This window comes from Sus scrofa, chromosome 2 (assembly GCF_054392235.1).
Source record: "Sus scrofa isolate SSC_HxYL_T2T_F1_AM1 chromosome 2, Sscrofa_HxYL_maternal_Yorkshire_Landrace_v2.0, whole genome shotgun sequence".
NCBI lineage: Eukaryota > Metazoa > Chordata > Mammalia > Artiodactyla > Suidae > Sus > Sus scrofa.
This window is the reverse complement of record NC_139384.1, coordinates 71,327,874-71,340,480: the sequence shown is the minus strand read 5'-3', so window position 1 is coordinate 71,340,480 and position 12,607 is coordinate 71,327,874. Positions and strand designations below refer to the sequence as shown.

Here is a 12,607-nt window from a genome sequence, read left to right as displayed (position 1 = left end):
CAGATGTCAGCCCCACACGCCCCAACACACATACATTTTGTCTACCCAGTCAATGCTTAAGTGTATGAGCATTCTATTTTACAAATAAGTAAACTGAGGTTTAGAAAAATTATGTAACTTGCCTAAGGTCGAGGTCAAGGCCAGATGGGGGCAGGGCTGGAACTGAACCCTGACAGTAGACTCCAGAGTTCTCCCTTTTCAGTACACAGCTCCACCCAAGCCCAACCAACCCTGCTAGCCACAACCCAAAGTCCTGGAACTTCCTTTATTGAGCAGAACAGGCCAACATTTGTCAAGGGAAAAGATCACAGAATAGCCTATACTTAGGATTAACTTTAAAAAGCCTTTATCTGTAAGTATTCACAGATCAAAAAGAAACGGCATATTCATTCTTAAATTGCGGTTAAATGCTCAGATTTGACCAATCTCTCAAAGAAATATACTCTTCAATTGGGTTTAACACAAACAAAAGGCATTCTACATGGAACTGGATCCTGATAGCTCCTAGTAATAGTGACTGGCATCAGTCACTACTCTTGGTCAATAAGGCCCAAAGTTCATTAGCAGAAACTTAGCCTCCCAGCCAAAAACTCCACTTTCCTGCCTCCCCTTCCAGGAGGGGATTTGTGATACAAACCCTCTTGAAGAGATCAGGATCCTTTCACCAAGTCCAGATGTCAATACAATTCAAATTAGGGCCAAAGGAGGCAGAGAGGGTATGGAAAAGATGCTGTGCTCGTGCTCTAAAAAAAACTTCCACCAGCAACTTATGCTGACCATTGCCTTTGTTCAGATAAATAGGTTTTAATAAAATAGCTAAGTTACATTTTAGGCCTGAGGACACATTGGACCACCCTCCCCTACTGGATCATTTCTCCAAACTCTTCAGCCAACATGGAAGGGCGGCCCTCCCCGACCCCCGACCCCCGAGCAGTGCTGCATTTCCACTAATCCTCTTATCACCACTTTTAATCTCATTATCAGATAAAATCAAATCCTCGATTTAAAAAACCCAATCCCGGAGGTCCCCCTGTGGTGCAACTGGCAGCATCTCTGCAGCCCAAAGCACGCAGATCTGATCCCTGGGCCAACACAGTGGGTTAAAGTACCCAGGTGTTGCAGTGTGTGTTACAACGGTGGCTGGGATCTGAACTCCATACAACACTGGGTGGCTAAAAGAGAAAACAAACCCCAATCCCCACTTTATTTTTTCCTGTCTGAGCCCATGATATGTGGAAGTTCCTGGGCCAAGGATCAGACTCAAGTCACGGCAGTGACAATGCTGGATACTCAACCCACTGAGCCACCAGGGAACTCTCCCATTCCCACTTTAAATCATCTCTCCCACTGATATCTACTCAGAGTCACTTGAAGTAAAACACAACATAGAAAGGGATCTGAGGGAGTTCCCGTCGTGGCGTGCAGTGGTTAACCAATCATGAGGTTCCAGGTTCGATCCCTGGCCTTGCTCAGTGGGTTAAAGATCTGGCATTGCTATGAGCTGTGTCATAGGCCAGCAGCTGTAGCTCCAATTTGACCCCAAGCCTGGGAACCTCCATATGCTGTGGGAGCGGCCCTAGAAAAGGCAAAAAGAAAAAGAAAAAAAAAAAAGAGAGAGAGAGCAAGAAGGGGATCTGAAAGACACCTGGCTAATCTTGGTATCACCTGGTGACACTGTTCCAGAAATGCCAGCTGGTACAGCTTCCTAGCCCTCAACTGCTCTAATGTCTGGCCATCTCCTCCCAATTCTATTCTTCACCCTGAGCAATTAGAGCAGTAAGTAGTTAACCTTGGGAGGGCACCACTTTTTTACCCTTATTGAAAGATGAACAAGTGAAATTTGTAGAAGGCTGAAGGTCACACATCAGGCAGAAAGGCCAGGATTCAAACCGGAGCCTAACTGTGCCACAGTGGTGGTATCAGTCTTAGGAGTAGGCCAGCAAAAATGAGACAGGATTGGATGCCAAGAGGCTGTTCAAGACCTCCCCAGAACATTCAGATAACACTGGGCTTCTATTACAGAGTAAGAAATTCTGAGACTTGATTTCAGGAAACAAAGTCCAACTTTGGGCAGGAGAGAGTAGAAAGGTCAAAGAGCAAGCAAGATCTTGGAGATACTTCTGCTTCTCAGAAGGCATATAAGACCACGTTTTGTTTTTAAAAAATACCTCACCCTTATAAACAAGACACTGTCAAGCTCTGATTGGAGAAAGGGAACTCATGCAACTTTTGGGGGGGGGGGGATAGGCAAGAAACAGATTAAGATAGAATGCTTGTGAGAGATGCAAGCTGGCAGGCAAGGACTCTCTCATGGAACTTCTCTAGAAAACTAATTTGTACTACATTTCCAAAAATGCACACCCTTTGGTCTAACGATTCCACTTCTAGGTAGGAAAAGAGAAAACTTGAAAAATCATGTTCAAAAATAGAAGTAATGGAGTTCCCATCGTGGCGCCGCAGAAACGAATCTGACTAGGAACCATGAGGTTTCAGGTTCAATCCCTGGCCTTGCTCAGTGGGTTAAGGATCTGGTGTTGCTGTGACCTGTGGTATACGTCACAGACGCGGCTCAGATCTGGTATTGTTGTGGCCCTGGTGAAGGCCAGCAGCTACAGCTCCGATTAGACCGCAAGCCTGGGAACCTCCATATGCTGCGAGTGCAGCCCTAAAAAAACAAAAAGACAAAAAAAAAGAAAAAAGAATTGAGGAGTTCCTGTTGTAGCTCAGAGGTAAGGAACCCAACGGGTATCCATGAGGACTTGGGTTCAATCCCTGGCCTTGCTCAGTGGGTTAAGGACCTAGTGCTGCTGTGAACTGTGGTATAGGTAGCAGACTAGGCTCGGATCCTGCATGGCTGTAGTGTAGGCTGGCAGCTGTACCTCCGATTTGAACCATAGCCTGAGAACCTCCATATGCTGTGGGTGTGGTCCTAAAAAACAAAACCAAAAAAAAAAGAAAGGAATTAAACTGGAGTTCCCATTATGGTGCAGCAGGTTAAGAACCTGACAGGCATCCATGAGGATGCAGGTTTGATCCCTGGCCTTGCTCAGTAGGTTAAGGATCTAACATTGCCTCCAGCTGAGGCGTAGCTTGCAGATGCAGCTAGGATCCATCACTGCCCTGGCTGTAGCATAGGCTGCAGCTGCAGTTGCAGCTCCAATCTGATCCCTAGACGGGGAACTGCCATATGTCATAGGTGCAGCCATTAAAAAAAAAAAAAAAAAAAGAAAGAAAGAAAGAAGAAAAAATAGAATTAAATTATGGTACATTCATATAATAGAATTTTAGATAATCATTCAATCATTTAAAATTGAGCATTTTGGAAATGTTCACAATGTCATTTTTTTGGGAAAGTTAAGAGCACAATGAAATTTTGTTACTTGTGTAGTAAGAATGGCATAAAAATAGGATTAAGAATCAATCATTTTAGGAGTTCCTGTCTGGCTCAGCAGAAACTAATCTGACTAGTATCCATGAGGACAAAGGTTCAATCCCTGGCCTCACTCAGTGGGTTAAGGATCCATTGTTGCTGTGAGCTGTGATGTAGGCCAGCAGCTACAGCTGATTCGACCCCAAGCTTGGGAACCTCCATATGCCACGGGTGCAGCCCTAAAATTATAAAAAAAAAAAAAAAGAAAAGAAAAAGAATTAATCATTTTAACATTTAACATCATCTTAACACTGCACATTCCAAATTTTAAAAAATGATCATGCACTACTTTTGTTTAAAAAAAAAAAAAAAACCCTTACAATCTCTTTTTCAAATGATGTGAATCAACCAATGCTATTCCTCCTCAGGGTTTTGTTCAAGAACAGTAAAGATGACCACTCTGTCCTAACTTAGATACTGGATTCACTCTCCATCTATTTCTTTGGAATGGAATATATCCCATGATTTATGCTGGGTCATGCGGACATAGCTTATCAAGTTTAATCAGTTGTAGCCTGTTTAGACTGAAAAAAAATTGTTTTTAAAATTGTTCTTTATAACAATGGTACAGGTTTGGGGTGCATCTTCCAGCCTGTTCTCTGTACCTCACCAGCATTTGATACTATCTTCTAACGATGTACAATTTAAAAAAACAAATGGCTATCAAATCATTCCTACTATATACTACATGTCAACATGCTGACCTCCATGCACTTCCATTTCCTAATTCTTTTAAATGGCTACACCACATTCCAATAAGCTTTTTTTTTAACCCCTCTGTGAAAGTACTAACAAAATCAATGCAGTTGAAGTCATTGTGTATCCTCAAAAAGTTAAGTCGTGACCTAGCAATTCCACTCCTAAGTATCCACCCAAGACATTTTTTAATGTCCATACAAAAATGTGTACATGAATGTTCATAGTAGCACTATACAAAATAACCAAAAAGGTGGAAACAACCCAAATATCCATCAACTGCAGAATGCACAAATAAAATGTTAGATATCCATCCATACAATGGAATATTACTATTATAAAAGAAGTACTGATTCATGCCATAGCACAAATCATGAAAACATTATACCAAGTGAAAAAAGCCACCAAATACAAAAGGTTATATATTGTATGATTCCTGAAATATCCAGAAAAGCCCAATTTTAAGAAACAGATTTATAGAGTAGATTAGTGGTTGCATGGGACAGAAAATGACTGGTAATGAATAAGGGATTCTTTCTGGAGAGATGAAAATGTTCTAAGATTGGTTGTGGTAGTGGCTGCACAACTCTGAATTATGAAGAGTTCTGAGTTGTGAACTCTACACAACTCTAAAAACCACTTAACCGTACACTTTAAATTAGTGAACTAGCATTTGTGAATTACATCTCAATAAAACTGTTATAAAATGACTAAAAACTTAAAAAGGATAAAATTTTACAATAACAGTGTAATGCTCAAGTTATACATAATTTATATTCAATAAATGTTTAGGAAAATAAATGCATTAATAAAGAATATGGTACCATAAAAAAATCATTGTGCAAACATTTTTTTGTCTTCCCTTGTACATAGTAGAAACATAGGAACTAACTGTTGAAACAGATTGGCCAATCACGTGAAAATCAAAATATTAAAAGAGGCTTAATGTTTGAAAAAGGAAATCCTTTTTACTGACAGATTTTTACTGATTCATATTAAGAAACACTATCCAGGAGTTTCCGTCACGGCACAGCAGAAACGAATCCAACTAGCAACCATGAGGTTGCGGGTTGGATCTCTGGTCTTCCTCAGTGGGTTAAGGATCCAGTGTTGCTGTAAGCTGTGGCGTAGGTCGCAGACACAGCTGGGATCTGGCATTGCTGTGGCTCTGGTACAGGCCGGCAACAACAGCTCTGATTAGACCCCCCCCCCCCAGACTGGGAACCTCCATATGCCTTGGGTGTGGCTCTGAAAAGACAAAAGACAAAAACCAACAACAACACAGAAATGCTATCCATACTTCTTTATTACCCACTTCATCTCCCTCTTAAAATACTTTCCTCAGGTCAGGATTGAACCACAGACCAAACCCACTCACCACATTTCAAAATGCTAAGTGGGAAATGTACAATAGATGGTGCACAGGAGTAACTACATGCCATGCTGATTTTATGATTAATAAGTTTACTGCAACTTCTAGGGACTTTAAAGTTATCTTAGTTAAAATTCACATTCCCTGTAAGGCACCGCTGACCAATTATGCCCAATGTTAATATTTTATTAAGAGAAATTATTTGCCTTTGGTATTATGGGCATGCCAAATCTTGCTCAATTATCTCCCCAGTTTATTTACTCAGGGAATATTTTAGCTGCTCTTCTAGATGCTAAGGATACAATAAAGAATAAAAATAGGCAAGGCTAATCTAACAAGACCCTGCCTTCATGGAACTTACATTCTAGTAAAAAATAATAATTTAAAGAAAAAAACTTTTTATAAGCTCATGTCTTATGAATTAAGTAAAATGTCAGCATCAGCAAAGAATCCCCACCATCCTCACCATGCATTCAAACTTTTCTAAACACTAAAAATTTGAATTTTCAGCCCTTTTCTAAACACAAAGATTTATGAAACATTAGCAGCAGTTTTCAATGACAAGCTCTTCTTTCCTTTTATAGATTTGCTAAGAGCATAAGGACAAACATGCCTACAAGTTTATTCAAAATCAGAACTCAAAACATTTTACATCCCCACAATGGTGACAGACCATAACAATTTAACCAGACCAAGAGCAGATTTAACAGCCCTGGGTCTTCAAATCACTGAGATGCCAAATGGTTTTTGCTTAAAAACAAACAAACAAACAAACAAACAAAAAAACCCAACTCCAATCTCCCTCTAGAATTCAAAAATCACAAGTCATTCAACGGCCGAATTGTGTAACACAAAAATATTGCATCCCCCTCCAACTCCAAAAAGCAAAAGTGCAATTTAGTACAAAGATCACAACAACTGGCTCAAAAGGTAACTTTTGGAAACAAAGTCTAAATTCCTTTAAACAATTCAATAATTTAGTGGAAATTTTACAAAGTGACCAATGATTCTCTTGCAATTCTTAGGTTAATTTTTTCCCCCCTCCTCACCACCCAAACTAGGGAAGGTAGCCATGTAGGCACCTGAGGACAGCCGACCCATCATCCTTGAAATGCAGCCACTTCCATGTTCTAACTTTCATCTGTAGGCAAAGTTCTTCACCTTCAACAATTTGGCTAGGGCTGAATTCTAGCAAGATTCACGGAGGTGGGCCCATCTCGCTCAGATTAAGACCAACTAAAAAGCATTTTAGAGAAGAATTCATTCCACAATTTGAGCCCTTAGATACTATGTTTCCCACCAAGATTAAGGAGTACGGTAGATAAAGGAAGCAAATGCATTCAGATCAGGCTTTTCTCGATTTGGTGGACGGATCTGAGAGGTTTATCTTCCCCAGGTTGAAGATTTGAAGATTACTTATCTACAATGCCTCGATGGGAAGATCCCATACAAATTAAACTGAAAATAATATTTTAGTATATTAGCGGCAAGGTCATAAAACAGACTGTGCCAACTGTTCAAAAGTTCTTGAAATTGGAAACACATTCATAAATTCTGTTGTGTATCGCTTTCTTTACAATCTCCAAGGACTAAATTTCGAACTAACAATTTAAGGAACGACAGCCCCATTCATAAAAATCTCCCAACTGTTAATACAGCACCAAAGAGGCACTGGCTTAAAGATACGCCCAAACGGTTTTCGTAAACACGGACAGGTAGAGATCTCTCGAATTTAACACTTCAATTCTCAGGCGCAGATTCCAAGAGGTCACTTCTTGCAACCAGCACACACATAAAAATGAACCCAAAGACCAAGACTAAAGCTGCTCCAGGTTGCACAAAACATTAAATGAGTAAACAAAAACAACACTGCAAAAAACAATGCGTGGTCTTGAGTAAATGGGAGGTCAGCCCTCAGCAAAAGCACATGACTCATCCATGGGCCTGAATAGAAATATTTACAGTGTCCACTACACCCAAATGGGATTTCCCATCTTGAACCAAGGCCGGGCCTCGGGGGTATCTGACTCCGGTAAAGTTGGGCTATTTCCGTTTGGGGGGGGTGTCATTCCGTTTCGCTGAATCACAACTCCCCCCACATCCCCACCCCAAACCATCACAACGCACAAGACTGCAACAAACGAGGCCGTGGCAAGGACACCAGGGAGCACCGACCAAGCAAAACAAAGCGCCCAGTGAGGGGCTGCCAGATCAAGAGTGGATGGGTAAAGCGGGCCAGGCTCGCCCCTCAGAGCACAGCTTCCGCCCCCAAAGGGCCCGTCTCCGGCCAGGTGTGCTGAGGCAGCCTCCTCCCTCCACCTGGGGACCAGCCCGGTTCTCCGCAGAGCTCTGGGGACAGCCCGGAAGGTGAGGAAATGAGGGCGGGGGCGCGCTGCCCCGGCTGAGACAGGAGGACTCAGACTCCAGAGAGAGCGCGGGCCGGCCCCACATGAGCGCAGAGGCCGCCCCGGGAACCGCGACTGGGGACAGCGGTGGCTGCGACCATCACGCCAGGCCCGGACTTACCGGGGCCAGGCTCGCCGCGGGCTCCGCGGCGGCCGCTTCCTCCTCCTCCTCCTCCTCACTTGACAAAATGGCGGCGACAGGAAGTGCCGGGCGCCTCGGCCCGCCCCCCGCCCGCCCCCGGCCGCCCGCCCCGCCGCGGAGCTCGCGCCCCCCACCCGCGCCCCTGCCCTGTCGACCGGCGAGAGCCAGGGGGCGGCGGCGCCAACGGCGAGGCGCCCGCGAGCCAACAAGCCGCCCCGACGCCAACGGCGCAGGCGGCCCTGGCCCGGCGAGAGCGGCGCGGGGACGCGGGAGGCCCGCAGGCCCAAGCCCGCGTCGCCCCGGCCTCCCCGCCCCCGCGCCGCGCCGATGGCGTATGTACTGGCGCACCGGCCCCATTACGCAATGCAGGTTACGCGGGCTGCGCCGCAGACCCCGCCAGCTGCCCCTCGCCGCCTGACGCCCCGAAGGGCACCAGTCCTCACCTGAGACACTAGGCCGCACGCCGCCCCCACCGGCCGTCCGCCGCCGCTGCCGCCCCCTCCTCTTCGGACTGACTGCGCGGGGCCAGGGCCCTTCCGTCGAGCCCGCCGCTCCGCTGTGTTCACAGGCCCCGCTCGCCCGCGGGCACTGCCGGCAGCCGCCGCCGCCGCCGCCGCCGCAGCCACCGCTTCGGTTCGTCGGCTTCGGGAGAGCAGAACAAACAGCCCTGCTGCCGCCGCCGCCGCCGCCGCCGCCGCCGCCGCCAGCGCACTGACGTCACCGCGCACGCTGCGCGCGCGACCACGCGCTGCCGCCGCCCGGCGTGCGCGCCCCAAGACCATGCCCGGCGCGAGCTATCTTAAGCTAACAGAGAGCCGGGAGGTGAGTGGGGGAAACCCGTGCTTGCGGCCGACACGGAGGTGGGAATCCCCATGGACCAAGGGTGGAGGCTGAGGAGAAATCATGCAGACCCGAGGGAGGAGACTCCTTAATCGGAGGGAAGAAATCCCGCACACCGAAGGAGACATCTCAGACCGAGGGAAGGGACTCCACAGACCGAGTGAGGACCCCGAAGATTGAGAGGGAGAGCACCCCGAAGACCGAGGGAGGGGACCCCGAAGATCGAGGGACAGGACTGAGGCGAGACTGAAAGTTGGGCCTGAGGAAAGAGACCTGAAGGCAGAGGGAAACGTCCAAAAATTTATGAAGGGTCTGATTATAGACGCTCAAAGAAAGGGAGGACGGCGAATAGACAGAAACCGGTGGCAGAGGCGGAGGCAAGACACCTGTCTGAAGGAGGCTGCGCTGGTGCGGAGGCTGAAGGGTGTTGAAGGAAGCTGGAGGGGGGTGGTGCTGGAACGTTGAGAGAGCTGCGATGGGCCCTGGGGTGAAAGAAATGAAATGAGAGGAGGCTGTGAGCAAGACTGATGCGGCATCTTTCTTGGCCGGCTGGCGAGCCACTGAGCTCTAAAGGCTAGAATGTGTTTGCATTCTGGGCCTAGAGTCCTCTCCCTCTAGTTGTCCTCCAGCTGACTTCCTTATCCTTAAGACTCAAGCCACAAGTCAGTTCCAGAAAACAAAGAGATTAGACTTAGGTTGCTTACAGTTCAAAATGACAATCCTGTTAAAGTTTTCAAATGGGAAGCCATAACCTCCTTTCCCCTTTTGCCCTTATCTTCACTCTTTTAGCATTTCAAGCCTCGTTTTTTAAAAATAGCAAACTCGGAGTTCTTGTTGTGGCTCAGGGGTAAGGAAGCTGACTAGTATCCATGAGGATGCTGATTCCATCCCTGGCCCCACTCAGTGGGTTAAGGATCCAGTTGTTGCCATGAGCTGTGGAGTAGGTTGAGGATGTGGCTCAGATATGGTATTGCTGTGGCTGTGGTGTAGGCAGGCAGCTGCAGCTCACATTCGACTCCTAGCCTGGGAACCTCCATATGTAGCAGGTGCAGTCCTAAAAAAAAAGACAAAAAAATACAAATAGTAAATTTGAGGAGTTCCCTTGTGGCACAGCAGGTTAAGGATCCGGCATTGTCACTACTGTGGCTCCAATCTCTGCTGTGGCAAGGGTTCAGTCCCTGGCCGGAGAACGTCCACATGCTGCAAGTGCAGCCAGAAAAAAAAAAAAAAAAAGCAAGCTCAGTTCTTCTATAAAATCTAGGAACTTTTTAAAAACTCCTAATGGGCCCTTCTTTCAAAACACATTCATGTGCTAGGATAGCAGTCAGATAGTTTTGTCTCTGTTATGGAGTTTGGTCACTTTTCACTAAGGGCAATCATAAATTATTGATAGGTCTTAGGCAAAGTAAAGACTTATTTTTACCCTTTACTTTAACAACACATGAAGTGACAAATTATTAAGTGCCAGAAATAAAGGAGGTAACTGTAACTGGTTCATTAGTAAGCTTCCTTCTACTTCTGTATTACAGAACATTAAAATTTGTGACTATCTTTGGCTCCTAATTTTGCATACTTGGCAATTTATGGAAGATGATTGGAAATGGAAAAAGAATAGGAAGATACACAGGGCTTTGTAAATATGGAATAACAATCCCTCCCCCTTTTTTCAACTGACCCCATAAGAAGTTCCCAGGCCAGGGATCAAACCCATGCCACAGCAGCCACTGCAGTGACAACACTGGATCCTTGGATCCCTAACCCTCTGTGCCACAAGGGAACTCCTAACAATCTATCTTTCTTAGAAACCAGAATGTTTTCCATTTTTAAGCTGACTTTCCGTATAGTTGTCTTGTTGCCTTATCTATTTAACTTGCTGACAGTAAATGTTTTTGGAAGTGTTTGGTGCTACCAGTTTACAAGTCACATAAAAGCTTTTGTTATGGAGTCCTGTCGTGGTACAGTGGAGACGAATCTGACAAGGAACCATGAGGTTGCAGGTTCGATCACTGGCCTTGCTCAGTGGGTTAAGGATCTGGCAGTGCATGAGCTGTGGTGAAGATCACAGACATGGCTCGGATCTGGCATGGAAGCTGTAGCTCTGACTAGACCCCTAGCCTGGGAACCTCCATATGCCAAGGGTGTGGCCCTAAAAAGCAAAAAAAAAAAAAAAAAAAAAAAGTTGAAATAATTTTTATATATTGGGTTAAATAAAATGTTTAATTTTACCTGTTTGTTTTTACTTTTTAAAATGTAGCTACTAGAAAATATGAAATTACAGTTATGGCTTGCAGTGTATTTGTGTTGGACAGCACTGGTCTAGACTTTTTCATTCTGTGCATCAGTATGTATCTACATGTAGAAATAATTGTGTTGTTATAAAGCAAAAGACATCATTCTGTACTTGTTAATTTGTAATATGCTTTTCTCATTTAATGCATCTTGAAAGTCACTCCACATGAATACTTGGATATCTGCCCAATTGGGAGCTAACTTGGAGATAACATATAGTGTTGTTATCTGGTATAGATATATCATGATTTATTTAACCATTCTATTATATAGATTTATTTTCAATTTCTCCATCATAATAACAGATATTGCAATGAGAATTCTTATTATGCATTTCTCATTTTCTTTTCATACTTGCCAGTATTTTTCCAGGTTAAAAAAGTATATGATGTTTTCGGAAAAATAAAGGTAAATTTATACAACATGGCAAGCTTTAGAAAAGCTGGAGGGGAGTTCCTGTTGTGGTGCAGCAGAAACGAATCTGACTAGTATCCATGAGGATGCGGGTTAGATCCCTGACCTTGCTCAGTGGGTCAAGGATCCGGCACTGCCGTGAGCTGTGATGTAGGTTACAGATTCAGCTTGGATCTGGTGTTGCTGTGGCTGTGGCATAGGCCAGCAGCTGTAGCTCCGATTCACCCCCTAGACTGGGAACTTCCATATGCTGTAGTGCTGCGGTCCTAAAAAGCAAAAAAAAAAAAAAAAAAAAAAAAAAAGAAAGAAAGAAAGAAAGAAAGAAAAAAGAAAAGGAGAGCTGGAGCTGGAGGTTTTTGATTTTCGATGGTCTGAATCCATGCTCACTTTGCAGTGAGAACTTGCCCATGATGTTACATTGTGGAATTTATAGTTAGGTCCTAGAAACAGTGACTCTATGTTCACACATTTATAACATTTAGAACTTAGATCTCCTGATTCCATAAAGACTCTGCTTTTTTTTTCTCTAGCCCAGAAATTGACATTTTTTCTATAAAGAGCCAAGTAGTCGATATTTTAGGCTTTGTGGGCCATAAAATCTGTAATGTTGCCAGTCCTTGTTGCTCTACCATTGTAGTACAAAAGCAGCCATAGTTAAATTTAATATGTAAATGAATGGCTGTGGCTGTGTTCCAGTAAAACCTTATCGATTTTAAAATTAGAATTCAGGGAGCTCCCGCTGTGGTGCTGTGTGTTAATGATCTGGCATTGCCACAGCTGTGGCATAGGTTGTAGCTCTGGCTCAGATTTAATCCCTGCCCAAGAACTTCCACATGCCACAGATGTGGCCAAAAAAAAAAGAAAGAAAGAAAGAAAAGAAAAAGAAAAAGGAAAGCCATCCTTAGCTGGAAAGCGGTGTAGAAACAGAGCAGTGCAGATTTGTCCCATTGGCATTAGTTTGCTGATCCTTGCTCTAGAATCTCAAGTTTAGGAGTTCTTCTGTGGCACAGCAGGTTAAG

At 44.6% G+C, this 12,607-nt stretch overlaps 2 protein-coding genes across 11 annotated transcripts in view; one reads left to right on the top strand and one right to left on the bottom strand.

Annotated features, from left to right (window-relative positions):
* BRD4 (bromodomain containing 4) overlaps positions 1-8,622 on the bottom strand; it is a 94,761-nt gene extending 86,139 nt beyond the window's left edge. For 6 of the 10 annotated variants that reach the window (XM_013991076.3, XM_085009425.1, XM_085009424.1 and 3 more), the window contains exon 1: positions 8,025-8,094. The gene's annotated coding sequence lies outside the window, so the exon portion shown is untranslated. Of the gene's footprint in view, positions 1-8,024; positions 8,095-8,488 lie in introns of those variants that run through there. The other 4 variants (XM_021079673.2, XM_085009422.1, XM_085009426.1 and 1 more) reach the window with 1 other exon arrangement.
* Positions 7,808-11,491, top strand: LOC146405447 (uncharacterized). Its single transcript, XM_085012599.1, has one exon. The coding sequence runs from the start codon at positions 7,948-7,950 to the stop codon at positions 8,461-8,463; it is 516 nt and encodes a 171-aa protein (XP_084868725.1). The 5' UTR covers positions 7,808-7,947; the 3' UTR covers positions 8,464-11,491.
* Positions 11,492-12,607: the final 1,116 nt, after the last annotated feature.